The sequence below is a fragment of the Quercus robur genome, chromosome 12 (genome assembly GCF_932294415.1).
Source record: "Quercus robur chromosome 12, dhQueRobu3.1, whole genome shotgun sequence".
In the NCBI taxonomy this organism is placed as follows: Eukaryota; Viridiplantae; Streptophyta; class Magnoliopsida; order Fagales; family Fagaceae; genus Quercus; species Quercus robur.
This window is the reverse complement of record NC_065545.1, coordinates 18,029,305-18,052,570: the sequence shown is the minus strand read 5'-3', so window position 1 is coordinate 18,052,570 and position 23,266 is coordinate 18,029,305. Positions and strand designations below refer to the sequence as shown.

General features: G+C 35.3%; 2 protein-coding genes across 2 annotated transcripts; both read right to left on the bottom strand.

The window, feature by feature from the left end:
• Positions 1-5,546: 5,546 nt before the first annotated feature.
• LOC126709914 (monothiol glutaredoxin-S11-like) lies at positions 5,547-6,387 on the bottom strand. Its single transcript, XM_050410282.1, has one exon. It carries the CDS (start codon positions 6,034-6,036, stop codon positions 5,731-5,733), a length of 306 nt encoding a protein of 101 aa, XP_050266239.1. The 5' UTR covers positions 6,037-6,387; the 3' UTR covers positions 5,547-5,730.
• A 1,607-nt stretch (positions 6,388-7,994) lies between these two features.
• On the bottom strand, positions 7,995-8,749 carry LOC126708994 (glutaredoxin-C11). The gene has a single exon (XM_050409057.1). It carries the CDS (start codon positions 8,546-8,548, stop codon positions 8,240-8,242), a length of 309 nt encoding a protein of 102 aa, XP_050265014.1. The 5' UTR covers positions 8,549-8,749; the 3' UTR covers positions 7,995-8,239.
• Positions 8,750-23,266: the final 14,517 nt, after the last annotated feature.

The following is a 23,266-nucleotide window of genomic DNA, read 5'->3' as shown; positions in this document are numbered from 1 at the left end:
GTTTTGTCAAAAGATTAGTCAATTACATAAAATAATGACATATGTTCTTAACATTGAATCACATATGTCCTAACAACACATCTACACAACACTTTCATAATACAAATTAATAAACAAATCCACACAATCAGAAGTATTATATTATCAATGTAATCCTTCTAGCTCATGCCATAATCATGAGGGAATATGCAAGAGAGAAACAGCTATATACATGTACTATGAAGTATGAAGTGATGGAGATATATATATATATATATATATAAATGGAAGCCAATTGAGTTGGGGAAGGGGAAGTGTTATTTGTTCCAGAAAACTATCTCCCAATTGTTGGGTCCTGTATTCCTATTCTCCAATTTCTATTGATGCCATCTCCTAGATTACAAACTAATCATTAATAATAGCATGTAATGAGTCAGCTAACCTTTAAACTCTTTCATATATATATTATGTGATCATCAAGAATATATGTTCTGACAAGCGATGATTTGTTTCAGGCCATGTAATGATTTACATGAAGATAGGTGTCTTGCTTTTATATGAAACTAACTGTCAATTAATAAGCTGAGCACCAAGAATCCTCATGGTCTCTAAAACACTTATTTTCCTCTCAGGTCCTTGTTGACATCAATGCAAACATTCACACTTGCTTCCTCTGAGGCCATCTTTGGAGATAAAGGAAGTCTGCAATCTAAAGTGGATAGCTGGTAATATATTCTATACAAGTGGTGGATATGATTCTCAAAACAAAGAATATAATAGAGGGAAGATGCAATAGACCTTTCAATGCATGCACCTGCAATAAAACTATTATCAATTGCTTGAAAGGGTTCTTTGTATTATTATTTACAAATAATTTACGTGTGAGATTATGATGTATGGTCATTGGTAGATATGCAAAATAATGATATTTCAGAACCAGGCTAGATTTGATCCTGTACATAATACATTGGTCCTTGATAGGCTATGCCAATTTCCTCAAAATATTTGTTTTCATCCAGTCACATTGTATCACCATTGAGGTTCTGGATTGATAGTGACATCTAAACAAATTAACATACTACAAAATGCAGGCTGCTTTCGATTGTTCTGCAAGGTGGCGTGGTTTCACAATTATTAGCACTTTACTTCTGTCACCAGATTAATATAATTAGTTGGCATCTTCACTCTTTGTCTCACTTTTGTCACCAGGTTAATATAATTATATGGAATCTTCACTCTTTGCCTACTATAAGATGTTATTATATTATAGCTTAGAGATTATCATTACATAGAAGTTTCTAAGGAAGTTTATCCAAAATATAACTATTTGTTATAGATTTATTAGAATCTAATTCCAGGGAAAAACAGAAGGCTAAAGAGAAAGGAAAGGCTAGAAGGTGAGGCTAAAGGCTACATATATATATATATATATATTGATGGGACAAAGGCTGTTGGGGAGATTATGACCTTGGGGAGCTTTCTTGAATAATTAATATAACATATAGAGACACACTTTAACCCAAAAGACCTAAGCCCAATAGGTATATGCTCAATTATGTTATATTAATTACTCATTCTTCTAATCTTTATTCAATGCGGGACTTTATTCACTTATTCACACGTGTACACCCAACAAAGGCTACATATATAGTCTAAGAAAAAGTGCGACACTCAAAAAAGTCTAAAATTCCTCATGTTTGAGGTTGGCTAATCTTTTTTGGCCATTTTGCTTCAAGGTGCATCAAGTATAATACAAATTTACTATTTTAAAATAAATAAATAAAGAAAGAAAAAGAAAAAAGAGGGTACATGAAGAAAAGCCATATAATATGCATGCTATGACATGTGAATGTGATTCTGTTTTTACTTCATGGGCATATTGCCTAAAACATTTTTCCTAATGCAAAAAATTTTGAACTTTTCATGTAGAAAAGGAATGATGGAAGGAAATAAAAAAAAAGAAAAGAGAGGGTCAAGGGAGATTGTCTCCTAGGTCCCAGCGCTCTTCTGCAATCCTAACATCTGTCATGGTACATGTAAAAATCTTAATGTTTTTTGAGGTCTTTTAGTAGTAGAAAAAAGATTAAACCTTAGGATTTGATGAAGAGTACAAATACATAGTAATGCAGATTTGCAGGCAGTTTGCATCAGTTCAGGTTGGGGGCTTAGGCAGAGGTACAGGAAGTACAAACTGGTCACTTCTTCCTCCTTTCTTCTATATCACCAGAACAATCCAAAGGTCACACCAATTTTTGCCTTTTTTTTTTAATATCATCTTTGTTGAAAATTCTTGATTAAGATTGATGGTGATTGATCCAAAAAAGCAAAGAAAAATTGATATTGTGCGATTTTTTGTGTCAGACAGCATATAGATGATATCCCTTTCTTTCATTACTAAGAAACATTTATATGCTTGTCTCCATTTACCGTTTAAGAATCTGTTTATCACTTCTGTATATAATTTGCGTTCATTGTTGGCATTGATAACATAATGTAGTACCTCAGATGTTTACAGCAGAAATACCAAACCCCTAAATCAGCCTGAAAATACCAAATTCTTCTCCTGGATCACATAAAGTGGGAGGGGACCAATTTTTTTGACTATTCAGTGTCTGTGAAGCCAAACCTGTCCTAATCTCAAACCTAATATTTACATGAGTACTCAAGCTCATATTAATATAGTTTGCCTTTGTAGGTGGCGGAGCCACATGCATGCTTGGGGGCCTTGGCGCCTCCAAAATTTTTAATTTTTAATCTTTTTTTTTTACAATATAGGTATATTTTATAAATATTTAAAGGTTATATGAAAAAAAAAAAAAATAGGAGTTCCCCCAAAAAAAAAGTATATATTGATCAACTAATCTAATAAAAGAGAGTTTAGATTTGATATACCATTGCATTAGAATGAAATAATTAGATAATAAGTTTTGTGAGTAAATAGTAGAACCTCTAATTTTTAGCTCAATTTCAAAATTATCCTATTAATGAGTTCAAATCATTCAACATGGATAATATATGCAATTTGGTTGAAATTTTCTATTCTCAAGATTTTATCAAGAAAAAAAAAGTTCATATACATTATTAAAAAGGAAATTATGAATAATTTTGTTATAAAAATAATAATTGATGAGTTTATTATGTGAAGTATTATCGTTGAGCATGACTTTGATGGAAGATACTATATTCGTTTTGTTGTTGTTGTTGTTTTTTTTTTTTTTTTTTTTTTTTTTTTGTTCTATATATTTGTATGTTGTATACCCAATTATACAAATTAAGAAGATTATAAATTTCTCTTATAAAGATCTTGTGTCTAGGTGTGTATATTTACATATTAAAGTTGATAATTTTGTATATATATAACTTACTTTAGAATAAGAAAATTAAAATTTATATTTCCATACACACATATATAATATAAGTCGGTTTTAGTTAACTCAATTAATAAAATTTAATGGTTGAATAAAAAATTTGAGGTTCAATCTCCATTTATACCAAAAACTGATTGGTCTTTTGGTCTAAATTTAGTAGTGTCCTTAGGTTATGACAATAATATTCAACATGTCAATAGCTAATAGGAATACAATCCTATAGGTCAGCTAAATAGCTAAAATATATTACCTACCAATTGATCAAATCAACTAACTCCAGTTTATAATTATTCTTTTCGTGTATAGTTATTTTTTTCTTTTCTTTTTTTTCTGCTGACTGACTACAGACGAAAATCAAAAAGGTATATTTGTACTGCTAAGAATAAATTTTAAAAGGGATTCGGACTTAAATTTCAAAGTATCAAGAAGGGACTATGTTAGTATGTTTTCAAAACTTCGGCAAATTTCAAAATTAATCGTTGTTTTTTTGAGTTGTTTTTTCAAAAGAAACTAGTGGCTGAAGCAGCACCTCATAGTTTGTGGCCCTAAATGCAAGGTTTTGAGATAATGTGCAAGGTAATCTCTATTTGGTACATATATATATATATATATATATATAAAACTATATATGTATGACTTTTACACTGCCTTTTATATTGGCTTTTGCATAATTCTGTTATTCATAGTTTGCTTTGCTAGAGTGACAGAGGTGCACTGAGAAAGGAATTTAAATATTTAATGAAGATTCCAGGTAGCTCCACAATGATGAAATCTAGCACCGATGGTCTTATCACAGAGTCAGGTGCAGGTTCTGGAGGGGCTTGAACTTGGATTTTTTTTTTTGTAAAAAAAAAAAAAAAAGAGTAGAGGGAGGCAATTAATGTGGCTTTCCTATTTGGACGTGGTATAATAGCACTTTACCCACTTTTGGGCAAGACCTCATACTCTCAATTGATGAGAAACTCACTTATTATTCTTTGAACTATTTGGGATAGAGATAAAATATAAAGAGCATCAACATACAACTAGTTGTTGAGATTCAAACTCAAGTCCTGAAATTTGTTGGCCCGGTATCTTACCAACTAGGCCATCCGAATGTTAGTCGAACTTGGTTTTTCACTGACTATAACCGCTTGACTACTTTCCCAAAACAGAGGGTACAAAAGTAAAATAATTCAAAAAAAAAGGTGAGGAATGTAATACCCTACTTACCCAAAATGGGAATGTAATACCATTCTTTCTACAAAAGTAGAAGAATCAGTGGCAGCACAAACTAGAAAGTTAATAATTTTCCTTTTTGAACTTTTTGCATATGGAGAATGCAATAGGGATTTCAAAAGTTGGATTCTCTCCCTCACAGAAATAATGCTTTTATTTTATGAAAGTTGGTAAAGTAACGCTGCTTTCTTCCACTTAAGAACCCATTTTATGTCCTAAAAACACTGATGTTAAACAATTAATTTTACTGTATTTTAAGATGAAGCTCCAATTAAAATAGCCAAACGCACTTTAGGGTATCTGGGATTGCAGGATCACTTGGGAACATGCTCAAACCAATTTCACTTGTTATTTGTCAAAAATTGATAATTCAAATTCCCTACGGCTTTCTTCCTATTGGAAATTTTAATATTTATTAAAAAGGATGTGGAGACAATTCTCTGTAAAAATATGATAATGAGGTATTGTGCATTGCATGCATGAGAATGAATGTATGTGCACATGCAGAGAGAGAGAGAGATGATTAGTGTCCTATCAAATGCAATTTTCAGTGATGGTAAATATCAAAAGTTCACTTTTATTAGGACTGTGACTTCATATTGAAGTGTTCCATGCCAACAAGGTGTTGACTTTGGTATGGATTAATGCTAGTTGGACCTCCTCTTAATGGCTTAAACTTTTCAGTTGGATCGATGCTCTAACATGGTATCAGTGCCTGGTTTATTTATTTGTTGGTTCACATGCCAAGTTCATTTGCATATATTTAGAGATTGAATGTGAGAGAAGGTTTTGAAATTTCACATTGATTAGGTGTGGAATTTGATATGGGATTATATCCTAAGTAAGATTATTCTGCTAGACACAATTTTAACTGAAATTACTGGTTGAAGTTAATGACAGGAACAGTGAGCAGCTCTGAAGCTTTTTCAGAATAAAAAAAAATCACCAAATTTAGTTAAATTTCTTTAACACATGTAAACATAGTATTTAAAGCCAACTTCATTAAGAATAGCAAACAGATTACACACTATAGCTACTAATAATCAAATGCTACAAGCACTTCACAGTTCACACATAAACACTATATATAAAGACTATTCAATATGAAGATACTACTAATTTGAGCCCAATTTATTCTTCCAAAAAAGATATTGGAGTAAAATATTTAAGATAAAGGCTGATAAGGCTTCAGCATTGGGATCAAGTGGCCACTTAGATGAAGGGACATGACTTCGTTAGTGGATCCTATCAGCTTTCCTCCAATGAACACAGCTGGTACAGGCCCATTACATCCCATCCTCATGAGAGCTTTCTCTATGTCCCTGCCTTCAGGGTCTTGGTCAATCTCATGAACCGCGGGGTTCACCCCAAGTTCCTGAAATAGAATGTGGACTGCATAACACAGGCAACATGAGCTCTTGGTGAATATCACTACCCCCTTCTCTGTAGCCAATCTTGTCACCTTGTCCATCTTGACAGTCCTGTCTACTTAATAAGTAATACAGGATAATTGGAATGTCTAATTTAGAGAAATTTGCAGGTTGTTTTGTAATTTCTTAAAATCAAGGATCGAATTCAAACTGAATTCAATCCAATGGTTATGGTGGCTTTTGGGGAAGGAGAATTGGGTTATGGAGAAAAGAGTTTGAAGCTTAAGGTTGTTTGAATTTGAGCTCTTATGCTAGTCTATTTATAGGGACAGCTTAGAGTGGACTGCTTTCTTTAAACAAGAACATTTCAAAAGAGAATGTGCTTTATTAAGATGCCCAAACCAATAAAGAAACTTTCTAAGACAAAGACTACTGTGTTTCTAATAGGCCTAACAAATTGGCAGACATATTTTCTACATTCATATAACTCAATTTATTAGACTAGCTTTGAGTGTATAACCATCTGATATGTAGACTCTTATTACTCCTTCCAACACAGATGGACGAAAACTGTACAATCAAATATGGGAGACGTGTTCATCCTGTTGACCATTTCTTCAGCTTTTGCAGATTTTTTGGAACTCTCTATCATGACATAACAAAAGTATAAAATTCTATGGGGCTGGTCAATTTAAACCAGATTCTTATGATCACTTTTTGTAGTTCTTATGCATAAAGCTTGCGAGTGAGATGGGCTTTCGGTGGCTCTGATTCTTTGTGTTGTGCCCACCACCTTGTGTGATTCCTTCTCACACGCAACCACACAGGGCAAAGGTTCATATATGTGGTATTTCTGTGCTTAGAACAGTTCTCACGTGTTGATGAGCATGTCATGAATGACCACATGTGTCAACTTTTCCCTTCGAGCCAAACGGGACAGAATTCTTGTCTTTAGATGAGCTAATGAACCACATAATAAATAAGTATTTGGACAAGCTAATGGACCACAAAATTGATGTCATCCCCATTACTTTAATTGCATAGCATTCATGCTCAGCCATAGGGTATGTAGCACTAGCAACACACATGCAACTTATCACATATGGTTGTATTTTCTTGGAAATGGAAACACATGTACATATGTTATATACATAACATTTATATTTACATATATATGATTGTACATGTTGATATATGATTTATGTATGATTTTGCACGGTTTGTTTTCTATTTTTAAGTTCATTAGAAGTTAGTGTAGCCTATGAGCTACACAATAAGCAATAGCTGCATTCTATCCCTTGAACCCTCCATCCTCAATGAAGGTGAGAGTTAATCCAGGTTTTTATTATGCTGTCAAGAAACTTTTACCGACTACACTAACCGGCATCTCCATGTTTTCATTGAGGAATCTGTACTTAGTTTATATGGGCAGAGGTTAAAAGTTTTTATCTTTCTGGATATGAAGGAATACTTGGGAGACATAAAAATTTGCAGCATCAACTTTTTGTCCCCCCCTTTAGGCAAAGGAGCCATGCACGTGCCATTACTATAAAATTTACCAAGTAGCCTGCTAAATGGTGTTGATATCTCTTGCACCACGGGTCCAATTTAAGTGACAGAGCCAAACAGTTAAGAATCAAATGTGAGCCATACAGTTAAGAACCAACCATTAAGTAGGTCTCAGTCTAGTAATTAATATATACATATCTCATATATCTGTATATATATTATATATACATAAACAATCTAATGTTCAAGTGCATCAAACTATAAGCATCTTATATGACTAATGATATTGTCTCTTCATATACAGGGCTCACTGTTAGTTAGTGGATAAGTTTTTCAGTTGGAACAATTCTGATTACTCATCAAAAAGAAATGCAATGTAGCTTTATTCTAAGGCAATTTATCTTGCATGAGAGCGCTATTGCTTATTATTCTCCATTGAGAATCTCTGGAATTATGTATGATCAAGACATTCATTTGAGACTTTAATTTGATATTTGTCTGGTCTATGCTTTGGCTGATAGGAAGGAATCCTGAAAATTTAAAACTTCACTGGATCCACAAGTATACTTTTTATTTGATTTTGTGATCCGTACAATTGAAAGCAATTGTCTGAGTTTTTTTATCAAAACTCTGAAGCCTATTTTCATATTGTGTAACTTTTATCATACAGTTAGCTTGAAAACTCAAGAAAAAGCAAAGCCCTTAATGCAACTTTTTCCTCTACATGTGGTATTAGAGCTTTGATCACATTTCTACTGCAGTAACTAACATAGTATGAGGCTTGTTTTGGAGTTGCTAGAACCAGATGGCCCTTGCATCTATGAGCATTTGTTTGAGAGACCCGTCAACATGGAGGGATATGATATCTTTTGCTGAGCCTACATACTTTCCTCCTATGAACACAGCTGGGACAGAGGGAGTACATCCCAGCCCTCGTAGAGCATACTCCATTTCCCTCCCATTGGCATCTTGGTCAAGCTCATGAATTTCAGGGCTCGCACCAAGTTCATAAAAGAGTTGTTTGATGCTGTGGCACATGAAACATGAGCTCTTGGTGAAGATCACAGCTGCCTTCTTTGATGCCAAATCTCTAACTCTATCCATATCAAATCAGCTTTGTTTGCTTTTGCAAAGAAAAGGAACAAGTTCTATATGAAAAGCAGAGAAATAACTTGCAATGCAGCTAACTGCAAATTGAAATGAAATTGAAAGCTAAAGGATTTTTGGAAAAGCTACGCAAGTGAGAAGGGTTTGTAATGTAGGAAGCTTGTTTGTGTACTGAGGCTTGGCTATTTGAGATTTCATTGCCCCTTATTTATAAGGCTGTGGAGGATATGGATTCCATTGTTTAATCCAAAAAAGGAAAAACAGTCTAAAACTTTTTAAATGGATAAAAAAGAGAGAGTTCTTTCAGATATTTGTTTGGATAAGAGAAAATGCCCCCTATGATTTGCTGACGGTGATCTAATAAACAAGTCAGCATGTAGTATCACACTGTAACGATAATTAAAATCTTGTGGAATGTCTGTACTATTAAAAAGTTTTGGAATAAAAGGATTTGCAAATAGTTACAGAAGAGCTTTCGGTTCTGGATGGTAGCATTATTTATGGAAAGAATAGTAATAAAATGGAGCAAGGGTGACAAGAAGAATTTTCTTGATAAGAGACAACATTATCCTCCAAGATGAAATGGAATTAAATAATTCATTACAGTTACTAGAGAATGTCAAGGTCCTAGAAAGACTTAGTATCTGAATCTCATTCATTTAATGTGCAAATAGCCAAATACTTTAATAATACGATGTAATGGCATCAAAACCATAATAATATAGGTGCCTCAGCCATCACTGATATTTGACTCTCATATGAAATAATGCTTAATCAATTTCATGTTCAAGTGCCAGATAATTTGACTTATTTTTCATGCATGGTAATGTAATTTGCAAAATACATTACCTTGAATTTTTTTTTCTTTAAGTTGAATGATGTACTAGGAATTTATAATTTTTTGGTTGAATGCTATATTTGATAATCTGTCATGGTAGAATCATTTAGCTGATGTGGAGAAAGATAGAGTTTATCCAAATCATTTCCACTTTCTGTGCATTGGTCCCCGCATCAAATTCACCGTATATGAATATGATGTAATTGGATAAGAAGATCAGCAAATTGGCAAGTCATCAGTAACATTGTGGAAAGTAATTCCATTTCTGTGGAGGAAATGGACATTCTAACTACTGTAACTTTTTGTTCCAATGCCTCTGCCTCTAGATTTGTTAGAATGTAATGAAAGTAGCAATTCAATATTTCTTTCTTTCTTTCTTTTTTCAAATTTTAATTTTTCAATTTTGGGTTCTTCAAGAAACATATTCTCTCTCTGGTTTTTACTGACAGAAAAACATAACATTCTGTTATCAGTCCCAAATCCTATGTAGTATTGTTTAATGTTTTCACAAATGCTAATACTTACTCTTCCAAAACAAGACCATTGGTATTGGTCAAAATGCTAAAACTTACTCTTCCTATGAAAAAGAAAGGAGAAAAATAAGAGTAGAAGAACGAATATTTACTTGACTTTTGCCAATCAAATCCATGCATCTTCTTCTTTGTTTTCTTATTCGATTTACAAGAATCCTTGAAACTAAAGTTGAGAATCTGCCACGACCTCACAACATGCATGTCAGAGAATATTACCTACCTGTAGCAGAGCCTAGTAGCTATCCATGGTACGTGACATGGCCATTAATTATAAGCATAATGCATGGTCAACATGAAAATATAGCATACATGTAGTCATGATCAGTACTGTAGCCCCTTGCCCATTAATTAGTCATTAATAGATACAGCATACATGCATGTAATCATCAATAGTGTAGCCCCTTGCTCATTCATTAGTCATTATTCGATTCTTCTAGCTTTTCAATTTTTTGAATCACATCCCACCATTGGTCACAGATCACAATCACTGTGACATATGGTGCACCTAGACGTATACCTATGTCATGTGTCTCTTCTTCACACTTGACAGCAAAGTGAGCACTGGAGACAGAATCTTCTCTATTGCAGTTTGGGGAAAAGAAGGAGAGAGGGGGTAGGGGTGGGGAAGGAATGTCAACTTTAGAGAAGATGCATTCAATTTCAAATGACTTAAGATTTTATGCTTGATTCTGCATATTATTTGCAATAATAATATTAATATATACTTTATCAGCCTACAATTTCCAATTCATTAAACAAAGCAACGATTCGGATTAAAGAGAATATTTAGTCCTTTTTTTTATTTTTTATTTTTCCTTTTCTTAGAGGGGTGGTGGAAAAGGGAAATTGAAATTTTCTTATTTATTCAAAAAAGCAACCTTAAGTATCTGCATTTTTTCTTGTTCTTTGTGTTTTTAATCAACAGTAATATATTTCTTTCTCATAAGCTAAGTTGTAGAATCCCATAAGTCCCCCCCCCTCCCCCTCTTTCCTCTTCTCCTTCATACCGCGATGAAGATGATCTTATTGAACGCAGCACAAAGCAGGTTAAAGATAACCATCAACCTTTTCGACATGTCCTTAGACCCTTTATTTACTACGACGGTCTTTTGGTTAGAGCTCATGAGACAATCTCATAAGACCTACTATATAAGTTTCTCTTTGATTAACCTCTCAAAGGTTGACAAGATGCTATTAAGCTACACCAAATGAAAAATTGGGACGATATATATATGAGTCAAACATGGAGGCAATGATAATTGGGATGATGAATTCGACATGGTGGGCAATGATAGTGAACAGCAGGGATGGAACTAGGGCTACATCTTTGGAGTTTAACAATGAATTAATGTTTTCTTTTCATTATTCATGTATTAAGATTCAAAATTAAATGAATAGATGAAAAATAAAGCAAACATCTATTTGGTATTAAGGAAAGATAAACTAATAAAATTAAAGGACATAATAATTTTTTCCAAATACATTTATCGTGTTGATTATATGATAATCTCATATTTGCATATGCAATCTAAAATACATTTTAATGAACTAATATCAATTTTTATTTATTTATTTCAATTTGTCAAGATTTTGTATTAAAATTTTCAAAATTTGGTATATCAACATTATTAGTTGACAATGTTGAATCGCCAACACTAGATTTAAAATTATTTGCATTATTTTCTTTTCTTTTCTTTTCAAAAACTAATATATATTGTAATTGGTTCATGATTAATGATCGACTGTAAACGAGCTAATGAGTGGTGACATAAACCAACTATAGCACTTATGGACTAGAGACTGTTGTTCATGTTGGTATCAAATTTAAAAGGATTTATTAAAGGTAAAATCTCCTCTCTCTTTTTTAAGGGGAGGGGCTACAAATATGGGTTAATTTGCCATTATATTTTTTTTGGTTAACGGTCATTTCTTAGGGGTCAAATATAATTTTGGGCCCAAATTTGAACTTAATATAAATAAATAAATAAATAAATATATATATATATATATAATGATGATGCCTAAAATCATCAGTAAGTCGCACAGTCCTCACGTGTTTCAGACAAAACTTGTAAAACAGAAACAAAGAAAACCTTGCAAAGAGTACCGGTGTGATACCGGCCAAATACCCTCTGAAGGTTAAGTTAGAAAACTTTCACAACTCTAGAGTGCTAAAGCTGGGGTGAATTATGCGTACCTTGATTTGTGAGGGTTTTGGGATTTTTATAGTAGTGTAAAACTGACCTTCGTTTCTTGGTGGAGGAGATCTTTCCTTGTAGGGAAGATCCTCATTAATGCACGTACTTTGCAGGATCCTTTCCTTGTAGGGATTCCTTTGATTAGGGTTGATTGTGGGATACAAGAAATTTCCTTACATAGATATCCGTGGGGGTCAAGTTAAGCCAGACTGGACCTGTCGGCCTCTTTAACCCCGTCAGCCTCTCCATATCCATCAGCCATTTGCTTCGTCCTAGCATTCCTGTCGGCCTATGGAGACGCCTGTCGAGTCTCCTTATGGGTCGTCTTGTATGGTGTCGTCGACCTAACTCTTTCGTTGGTTTCCATGAAGTTGACAAGTATGTGGGTGCTAATGACATTTGAGCAATGTTTTGGTGGTATTAAATTTATGGCTAAAATATCCCAATCAGCTACCCCTTACTTCGTGCTACCGTCAGCCAATAGTATCCAGTCCGAATCAACTTGTGCACCAACAATCGTGACCCGAAATGGTTCCCACAGATCCCCTCATGGACTTCTTTCATGACATAGTCTGCTTCCTTGAGGCCTAAGCACCTTAGGTATGGGTGGGAAAAGCCTCTTTTGTACAAGACATCCTTTATCATTTTGCCTGAACCTTCAGCTTTCTTGTAGCTTCCTTACCGTCAGGTAGTGTGCCGTCTTTCAAATAAGAAACTATCGATGTGGTCCAGTTGCTTCTTGAGTCTATTTCTTGCACTTCGACGCCATCTATCAAAGGTAAGAGCTAAACAAAAGAAAGTACCTTACTGGGGATGATCATGTGTTCTGCTGATGTGGCTTTCGCAAGACGGTTGGCCTGCTCATTCTCTTCCCTGGGGATTTGAACAAACTTGGTCTAAAACTCGCCCATCTGTTTCCTTACTTGCTCTAGGTATTTCTTCATTCTTTTCCCTTTGCATTCGTAGTCACCGTTCATCTAGCTTGTGACCACTTGAGAATCGTAGTATACAACCACACTTATGGCCCCTGCGGCTTTGGCGAGATCCAATCCTACCACCAGGGTCTCGTATTCCACTTCATTGTTGGTTGCAGGGAAGTCAAGACGAACCATACACTCGATCTCGTCCCCTTCTAAAGAACGAAGCACTATACTTGCTCCACCATTCTGCCTATTAGACGATCCATCCGTGTGAATAATCCATTGAGGATGTTCTCTTGCCCCCTGGTCTTCCATGTTGGTGAATTCCACAATGAAGTTAGCGACCACCTGTCCTTTTATGGTAGTACGTGGGAGGTATTGTACATCAAATTCGCTCAACTCTATTGCCCATAGTGCCATCCGTCCAACCACTTCAGGGTTACTCATTGCTCGCCGTAGGGGTTTATTTGTCAGATTGACCACAGTGTGGGCTTGGAAGTATGGCTTGAGCTTTCGGGCTGTTGTAACTAAAGCGAAGGTGAGCTTTTCCATCAGTGGGTACCTTTCCTCTATGCCACGGAATGCCTAGCTAGTGTAGTACATAGGCTTCTGCACCTTGTCTTCTTCTCCAACTAAGGCCGCACTGACGGCAGCTAGGCATACAGCCAAGTAGAGGAATAGTTCTTCCCTTGGTTTAGAGGGACTTAGCAAGGACAGGGAAGAAAGGTAAGCCTTCAAATCCTCAAATGCTTGTTGACACTCGGCCGTCCACTCAAAAGACTTCTTCAACGTGCAGAAGAAAGGTAGGCACTTGTCTGTTACCCTTGATACAAACCTATTCAGTGTAGCCACCTTACTGTTGAGGCTTTGTGCTTCTTTCACGTTTCTTGGTGGTGCCATCTCCATTATGGCCCGGATCTTGTCAGGGTTGATTTCGATACCTCTTTGAGACACTATGAACCCCAAAACTTTCCAGTCATCACCTCGAATGCACACTTGCTCGGGTTGAGCTTCATGTTGTAAAAGCAAAGGGTGTCGAAGGTCTCCCTAAGGTCGTCCAAATGGTCGTCCTCCCTTCGACTTTTTACTAGCATGTCATCTACGTAAACTTAGACGTTTCTTCCAATTTAATGCGCAAACATTTTATTCATGAGCCTCTAATATGTTGCGCCCATGTTCTTGAGATCAAACAACATCACCTTATAACAGAAGAGGCCTTGACTGGTGACGAACGAAGCTCTCTTGATCAGCTTCGTCTAATTTGATATGATTGTAACCGGAAAATGTGTCCATGAAGCTTAATAACTGATGTCTTGTTGTCAAGTCTACTAGGATGTCAACCCGCGGGAGGGGGTAGCTATCCTTGGGGCACGCCTTGTTCAAGTCCGTGAAATCTACACACATCCTCCAATTCCCGTTGGCTTTCTTAACTATCACTACATTGGCCAGCCAGTCGAGATAGTACACCTCCTTGATGAACTCTACATCTTGTAATTTGCAGACTTCTTCAACTATAGCCCTGTCTCATTCTTGGGCGAACACTCGTTTCTTTTAACGAATAGGTGGAAAAGAGGGTGACACATTCAACTTATGCACCATGACTGAAGGGTCGATCCTGGGCATGTCTTCATGACTCCAAGCAAAGACGTCTTGGTTTTCTCTTAGGAATGCCGTGAGCGCTTGATGGACTGGCGGACTGGCGAGGGTACCAATCCTAGTCGTTCGCTCGGGCCTAGAGTTATTGAGAAGTATCTCTTCTAATCCTTCAATGGGTTCTGGGACCGCTCTCTATTCTTCAATGTTTATGGTCTGCAAGTGGTCGTCCATCTCCAGCATTGCTATGTAGCACTCTCATGCTGCCACTTGGTCCCCACGTACCTCTCCTACTCCATACTCGGTGGGGAATTTGATCATCAGGTGATAGGTTGAAGTCACAGCTTTTCATAAGTTGAGGGTAGGTCGACCTAGTATGGCATTGTAGGCAAACGAGCAGTCGACAACAAGGAATGTGACGTCTTTAGTAATTTGCTAAGGGTAGTCACCGACCGTCATAGGCAATGTGATCGCGCTGAAGGGGTATACCCCTGTTCCTCCGAACCTAACGAGTGACACGTTGGTTGGTATGAGTCGCTCTCTTTCTATCCTCATTTGTTGGAATGCCGGATAGTAGAGGATATCAACAAAGCTTCCATTATCAACTAGGACCTAGAGAGTATTGTAGTCCCCTACCCGAATACTAATAACGAGTGCATCGTCGTATGGGTGGTGGAGGTGTCAAGCGTCTTCTTCCGAGAATCCAATTATAAGGTTGTCGACCCCCACCATTTTTGGGACGAAGCCTATCAGCTAGACGTTTTGAACCATCCTAAGGTAAGTCTTACAGGCCTTCTTGGATGAACTTGAAGCTGTAGCACCCCTTATAATCATCCTTATATCCTCTATGGGTGGCTTGGGGTGCTCGTTATCCCTTTTAGAAACCTGCTCATGTGGTGGATCTATCCTTTCTTTGCTAACGAATCACTATAGTTTCCTTCATCTAATAAGGGCTTCAATCTGCTGCTTCAGGTCATAGTATTTAGATGTGTTGTAATCGTGGTCCTAATGAAAATGGCAATATTTGTCCCTAGACCTTTTGCTGGAATCTCCTTTTAACTTTCCAGGCCACGTCAAGGTCGTGTCGTCCTTGATCTACATCAACACCTAATCAATCGAGGCAGTCAGCGAGGTGAAGTTGGTGAACCTTCCAGTGAGGGGTTTGGAGCGCCTATCTTCCCGTCGGTCTCCGATTCTAACCATCTTCTGTCCCTTTTCCTACCGGGTATCTTCTTGCCTTTCCCTCTTCTTGGGTTTCTCCTCTCGGGCTAGCAGCGCGTCCTCTACATTCATGTATTTAGTAGCTCGATAAAGCACACCTGTCATAGTCTTTGGGTTTTTCTTATATAAAGAGAACAGAAACTTCCCATTCAGCAGACCATTGGTGAATGCAGCAACTAGTATCTTGTCATCAACTTCATCTATTGAGAGAGCCTCCTTGTTGAAATGGGTTATGTAAGACCTCAGTGCCTCGTCCTCCCATTGCTTAATGCTCATTAGGCATGCAATGGACTTCTTATACCTATGTCCCCCGATAAAGTATGAGGCAAACTATGCGCTCAGCTCCTTAAAGGTACTGATGGAGTTTGGCGTCAATCTACTGAACCACACCCTCGCAGGACCCTTCAGCGTAGTTGGGAAGGCTCGGCACATGATCTCATCTACCACACCTTGTAAGTACATGAGGGTTTTGAATGACTCTAGGTGATCCAAGGGATCCTTTGACCCGTCATAGGCTTCTATCTGCGGCATACGTAACTTTGCAGGAAATGGGAACGAAGTGACGGGTGCTGTGAAAGGCAAGTCCTTCCGATGGACCAACTCGTCAAGGTTGTTTGACACCCACCCCTTGAGGGCGTTCATCATGAGGGCGTTTATCATGAAGTCCATTCTTTCCTTCATCATTTGCATCTCCACAACCATATGTGGTGGTGCTGTATCTATGACAGACGGACATCTGGTATCTTATCGCTCCTGCCTACTTGGGGCATGGCTTCCTTCCGGTCATTCTCTGTCCCTCCTTTCGGCGCTGGTGCCTTCTTGCTCCTCCCCGTGACTGTTGGGCCTAACATCCCTTTGGCGCAACTATTCTTCCAAGTCGTAGTTTTGCTTGGTAAGGCATTCCACCACCGCAGCTAAGGTCTGTGCCTGTCTTTCAAGGGCAGCAATGCGTGGTTCTTCTCTAGTATGGTTATTGGTTGTCATCGAGCGAGTGAGTATCATACAACTTTTTGTCTAAGGAGTGGTAATATGGTTGTTACTGTTTTACTCTCTACGATTCCCATAGACGGTGCCAACTGATGATGTCTAAAATCGTCTGTGAGCCACACAGTCCTCACGTGCTTCATACAGAATCTGCGAAACAAAAACAAAGAAGACCTTGTAGAGAGTATTGGTGTGGTACTGGCTAAATACCCTCTGAAGGTTAAATTAGAAAACTTTCACAACTCTAGAGTGCCAAAACTGGAGTGAATTATGCGTACCTTGATTTGTGAAGGTTTTGGAGTTTTTATAGTAGTGTAGAACTGACCTTCGTTTCTTGGTAGAAAAGATCTTTCCTTGTAGGGAAGATCCTTATTAATGCATGTACTTTGCAAGATCCTTTCCTTGTAGGGATTCCTTTGATTAGGGTTAATTGTGGGATACAAGAAATTTCCTTACATAGATATCCATGGGGGTCAAGTTAAGCCAGGCTAAACCCATCGGTCTCTTTAACCCCGTCAGCCTCTCCAAATCTGTTAGTCATCTGCTCCATCCTAGCATTCCTGTCGGCCTATAGAGATGCATTTCGAGTCTCCTTGTGGGGTCGTCTTGTATGATGTCATCGGCCTAACTCTTCCGTTGGTTTCCGTGAAGCTGACGAGTATATGGGTGCCGACGACATTTGCGCTATGTTTTGATGGTATTAAATTTATGGCTAAAATATCCCAATCATATAAAATCAAGCGAAAAGAGTCTTGTAAGGGTAGTCACAGAGAAAAAAATTATTAGGATGACTCCAACATGTTAGCTAGCAAACTTTAATACATAACCTCATAGATCATATGAAATTGAAGAAGTTAGAACCAACCAACCTAAAGAGGTTACGAGGATGAAGGAATTACTACTTTTAGGCTAACTCATTATCTAAAAACTACATATGTGTTTGTACTTATTGGGGGCCGTTTTTCGGTGCGTAGTCACGTGTTGTTTGCGGAAGGGGTGACCTTGCTAGACCCAAGTTTGTATGGGGAGTCGCATCCAGAACTCAACATTGGGTCATGTAGTCCAATGGCTACCGGCGTATTTTTAGGCCTACAAAATGGGTAAAGCTCAAAGTCTAAGAATCATGATAATAGTTGAATAAATAAATAATTTGTGTTTGATATAATAGCTTTGATTAGTAGTTATAAAAATAGTTGAAATAAAGTAATATATATTTAAAGGTGAAGTAATCATGTATTCAATGATGTAAATTTAAAGATATGGAAGCAGAGTCACTTATTTTTGTATGATTTGTAGCTCCAGTTGTGTAGCATTAGTAAGTTGATAATATTCCAATAGAATGACTCCAGCGGTAGAGAGACAGTATGCCATGATAACTTCAAGATTGAAGGGAGAAAATGGGTGCAACTAGAGGGACAAGAGTATGTCCAACTGTGTGTAGAGGCTGGTTAAGTTTGTCCCATTTATCATGCACTTAAATGAATTTCTCCTTGATAATGCTCATTTAGTTATTATGAAGCTATGAATAGCATTACCTTCCATGGGAAGGGCTTTTGTAAGATAATCTTGTGCCTTCCATGGGAAGTGCTTTTGTAAGAAGTATTTGTGCTTTTTAAGAGAAGGGTTTTGATATGAGATCTTGGTGCCTTCTAGTAGAAGGGCTTTAGTATTAGAAGTTTATGTCTTCCATGAGAAAGACTTTTATAAGAGAGGTGGAGAAGAGTATTAAGATATGTTTATGGGCAGCAAAACAAAAGAATTTCAAAGTGAGAGAGTATGAGAGTGGAGTTTAGAAGAGTTGTGGTGTGTTATATGTAATAGTGTAATAAGTGTGTATGAGATTGTGTAAAAGAAATGGAGAAAGAGATGTTTAGAGATATGGGCAGCAAGATAAATGTATTTTCTGAATATGGAGAGTTAGAGAATGAGTATAAGAGGAGTAATAGTGTTGTAGTATGTTTAGCAATGTTGCTGGGATTTTCTGCTGGAGGATGGATAAGGGCTTATGAAGGGCAATTATCAACTAAGGGCTGAAGAGTTTAGTTCCTAATTTGGAAACTAAAATCTCAGAATCTTAAAACTTCATTAAGAGCTTAAGAAGAAAATTAGAGGGAGAGGGAAAATAGAGAAGTTTATGAAAGAGTTGTTCTTCTCTATTAGTGTGTTGATGAGGAGTTCTATTTATAACTGAGTTTAAGGGGGTATTTAGTAAAGAATCTTAGACAAAATCTGTCCCAATTAGTAATGAATTTTCAGAAAATCCATCCTAAAATTTGGCCTAAAATGGTATGTTCAGCTTTAAGGTGTTCTTGCTGTTTTGGGTAATAGCAGCTAGAGGAAAGACCAACAAAAAAGGAAAGGATTTTAGCAAAAAAAAAGATAGTTTCTTTGGTTGGTTTTGGTTTTTAGCCAAATAGGAAAAATCTGTAATTTCAAGGCTGCTAGGTCAGCTGTCACAACTGTTTTGAAAAAGTTGTCTCAGCTATCAGAAAAAGTTGTCATAGCTGTCATAAGACAGTTGTTGCTTGGGGCAGAAGTAGATGAGGTCAACTAGATAATGTCAGGCTGCTAGAGAGAATATTCAGCATTTATTTCATAGATTTGGCTGAAAATAGTAAGATCTCTTTTAAGGGTATATTGCTGCTTTAGGTATAGCAGCTGGCTGTTAGGATTTAAGCATTAAATGACTGGGGATGTCACTGTCTGCCAAGTGTTAAGTGTTGAACACATTGCTGGTGTTCTGCTGGAAAGGTTTCTTTTTTTGGGTATTTATATTTTTGGTTCAAGATTCTATTACAACACATTTTTAATAAATAATAAAATGATTGATTGATAGTTAATGAAGCATTAGAGATCTAGTCAATGTCTCATGGTGTTGCGACTTAATCTTGGTGAGCAAAAAGAGCATTTAATACTTTGCTCTAGCAGCTGGTAGGAGAATATTTGATCTGATTATGGTAGATGGCAGCTGGGTATTAAAGATATTATGAATATTTTATATCTGGAGATTGAAGATAGCCAATCAGATTTAGCCATGTGTTTGAGTTGGATTTTAGCTGAAAATAGTAATATAGTTTATATGAAATAATATAATTAGGTTTCTAAATTCATATAGGAACAGTTGGAGGTTGAATGAATAGTTATTTTCTCAGCATTTAGATGGCTGGAGTTTTTGAGTGTTTGTCATATGATGAATATTAAGTTTTAGGAAAAGAGAGCAATGAAGAGTTTTATCATTTTAATTGTTGTGTGATAAGAGAGGCTTGCCATAAGTTACCCGCTACACACTGACTCATCAGAGTTCAAGGAGTTGGAGAAGACATACCAAGCAACGTGTTTCTTTTATCAACTTTAAACTGCTAGAGCTTTACTGAGCATACCTCTTGGCCCTCCAAACCATGACTCCCAAAGTTTCTCCAAAGAGACTCATGAGCTTGGATCATAAGCCGAAGATGAGATGACGTACCTTGGGCTTTGTTGTCATTTTGTGTAAATATGGCTTTTGTTAGAGAAGTCATTTTTCATGTATATGAGAGAGGTAATATGGGCCGTGAGCTTTGATTCATTACTTGAGCCTAATCCAAATGTTGATGTTAGTGATGTCGTGGGGTTATTATCCCAATTGATGAAGAGGAAATGTGGACCATGAATCCATCTCTTGAAGTGAAGATGTTGTGGGCCATGTGAGCCTAGTTCTTGTAGTTGAATGAGATAAAAGCTTATTTTGGGTTTTAAAGAAATTTACCCAAAAATCAATACTATGTTGATGTGGCATAGGTTGCCAATGAAGTAATGCTATGTGGCGCAAAAAAGAGTCCTCAATAGTACTTAAGTGTCATATATTTTACCACTGATCCCTAGCTAGAAAAAAAAAACTTCTTGTAAGTAAATGGCAGTCATTTTATTATAAATGGATCTAGTTGCAAATACACTTTGGGGCAACCTCTAAACTATTATCACTATACCTAGTATGTTGAGTATCTGAATCCAAAATTTTAAAATTAGGGTTTAATAGTTGCCTTGGGTTGATGCTAACTTATTATTTAAAAACTTCTTGAATTAAATTACGATTTGGGCTTTATTGACGCCCAATAATGCTATCATTGTACTTGGTGGGAAGCAGAAAGCCCAACCCAATTCTTAACCATGCCCTAACATTCTTCTTTGAAGTTCCAAAATCACATATATATATATATATATATATATATTATACTATATAATAAAAATTCAGCTTAGACGCCGTGGTTGCACTAAGTGGCGGTACCAAATTGTAAAAAAAAATTTAGATTTTTAGATTTAAAAAGAAAACATTTACATAAAAAAAAAATAATGTATCTTAAATTGCAGCAATGTAAACATAGTGTAATCTAATTCTTCTTATTTTTTAATAACTCCACTAAAAAAAGATATCTAATGCATCTTAAATTGCATCAACCATATACTACATTAAAAAAAAAAAAAAAAAAGAGGTCCAATACTTCTTAAATTGCAGCAATGTATACCACTCTAAATCAAATGGTCTAATGCATATTAAATTGTAGCAATATTTATAGAATATTTTAAAAAATAGATATAATTTTTTTTTCTTATCTTCTTCTCCTATAATTTCTAAGTTGATAAAAATCTTAATTTAATTACAATTCAAATTCTTTTCTCCATCTATTTCTTCTTAATTTTCATCTTCATCTAATCCTCATTTTTTTTTTCATTTAAATTATATTACTACACCTATTAGCTACAATTTTTTGGATTAAAAGAATAAAATAAACAACAACGTGATATATGATTGAGTTAACATGATTATTTTCCACACCTCCACAAATTAAATTTGAATCCAAGAGAAATTGAGTTGAACTAAAACTATTTAAGAATGCTAAAATCAATCAATAAAAAAACCAAATTACTACACCTAAAAAAATAGATATAATTTTTTGTTCTTTTCTTCTTCTCCTATAATTTCTAAATTGATAAAAATCTTAATTTAATTACAATACAAATTCTTTTCTTTATCTATTTTTTCTTAATTTGATTACAATTCAAAATCTTCATCTTCATCTAATCCTTTTTTTTTTCATTTAAATTATATTACTACACCTATTAGCTACAATGTTTTGGATTAAAAAAATAAAATAAACAGCAACGTGATTATTTTCACACCTCCACAAATTAAGTTTGAATTCAAGGGAAATTGAGTTGAACTAAAACTATTTAAGAATGCTAAAATCAATCAATAAAAAAACCAAATTACTACACGTAAAAAATAAAAAATAAAAAAAAACAGCAACGTGATATTCGATTGAGCTAACTTGATTATTTTTTACAACTCCACAAATTAAGTTTGAATCCAAGAGAAATTGAGTTGAACTAAAACTCTACTAAGTATACTCTACTCTACTATTTAAGATCGCTAATCAATCAATAAAAAACCAAAATTAAGTAAAGAACTGTAGAAGAAAGGATTTGGCTTTTTAGTGAAAATAGCTATCTTCTTTTTATTTTTTATTTTTTTGCATTTCTATTTTTCTATTAACGTAGTTCAATTATTACTTAAATTCTATGATTTTTTAAAAATATTTTACATAATGCAATTCATCTTAATTATTGATGTATTTTTTGATTTGGTGTTCTTAATTGATTGTGCAAATTATTTTCCTCACTTATGGCAATATCAAAATGGCTAGATACCAATGTCAATATCAAAATGGCTAGACACAGATATTTTATATGTAAACTTTTACATTTACATTGCAATACAATTTTTGTTTTTCTCTTTATGTACTTTTATTTATCTATTTTTGAAATTATTTTGATTGTGGTGCCCTAGAAGGTTTAGATACACACAGGTAATTTATATGGAAACTTTTACATTTACATTGCAATACAAATTTTGTTTTCTCTTTATGTACTTTTATTTATCTATTTTTGAAATTATTTTGATTGTGGTACCCTAGAAGGTTTAGATACTTTTATATAAATAAATATATATATATATATATATAATTTATGGAATTTTTATTTCGGTCAAAATTTTATCACTAAATCTATTTGGGATGGAACTCATCTTCCATATGAAATTAGGAGATTTATGTGAGAAGAGCTATCTTTATTTTTATTTTTTTAGTATCTATTTTTCTATTAAGGTAGTTCAATTACTACTTAAATTATATGATTTTTTTTTTTATAAAAAAAATTAGATAATGCAATTCATCTTGATTATTGATATTATTTTTTGATTTGGTGTTCTTAATTGATTATGCTGATTATTTCCTCACTTATGGCAACATTAAAATGGCTATGACTAGTAATTTATAGGTAAACATTTACATTGCAGTCTAAATACTTACATTTTTGTAATTTATGGAATTTGTTTTTAGTCATATATACAAGAAATTTATATATGATTAGCACTTCTGCTACTATACATGTTA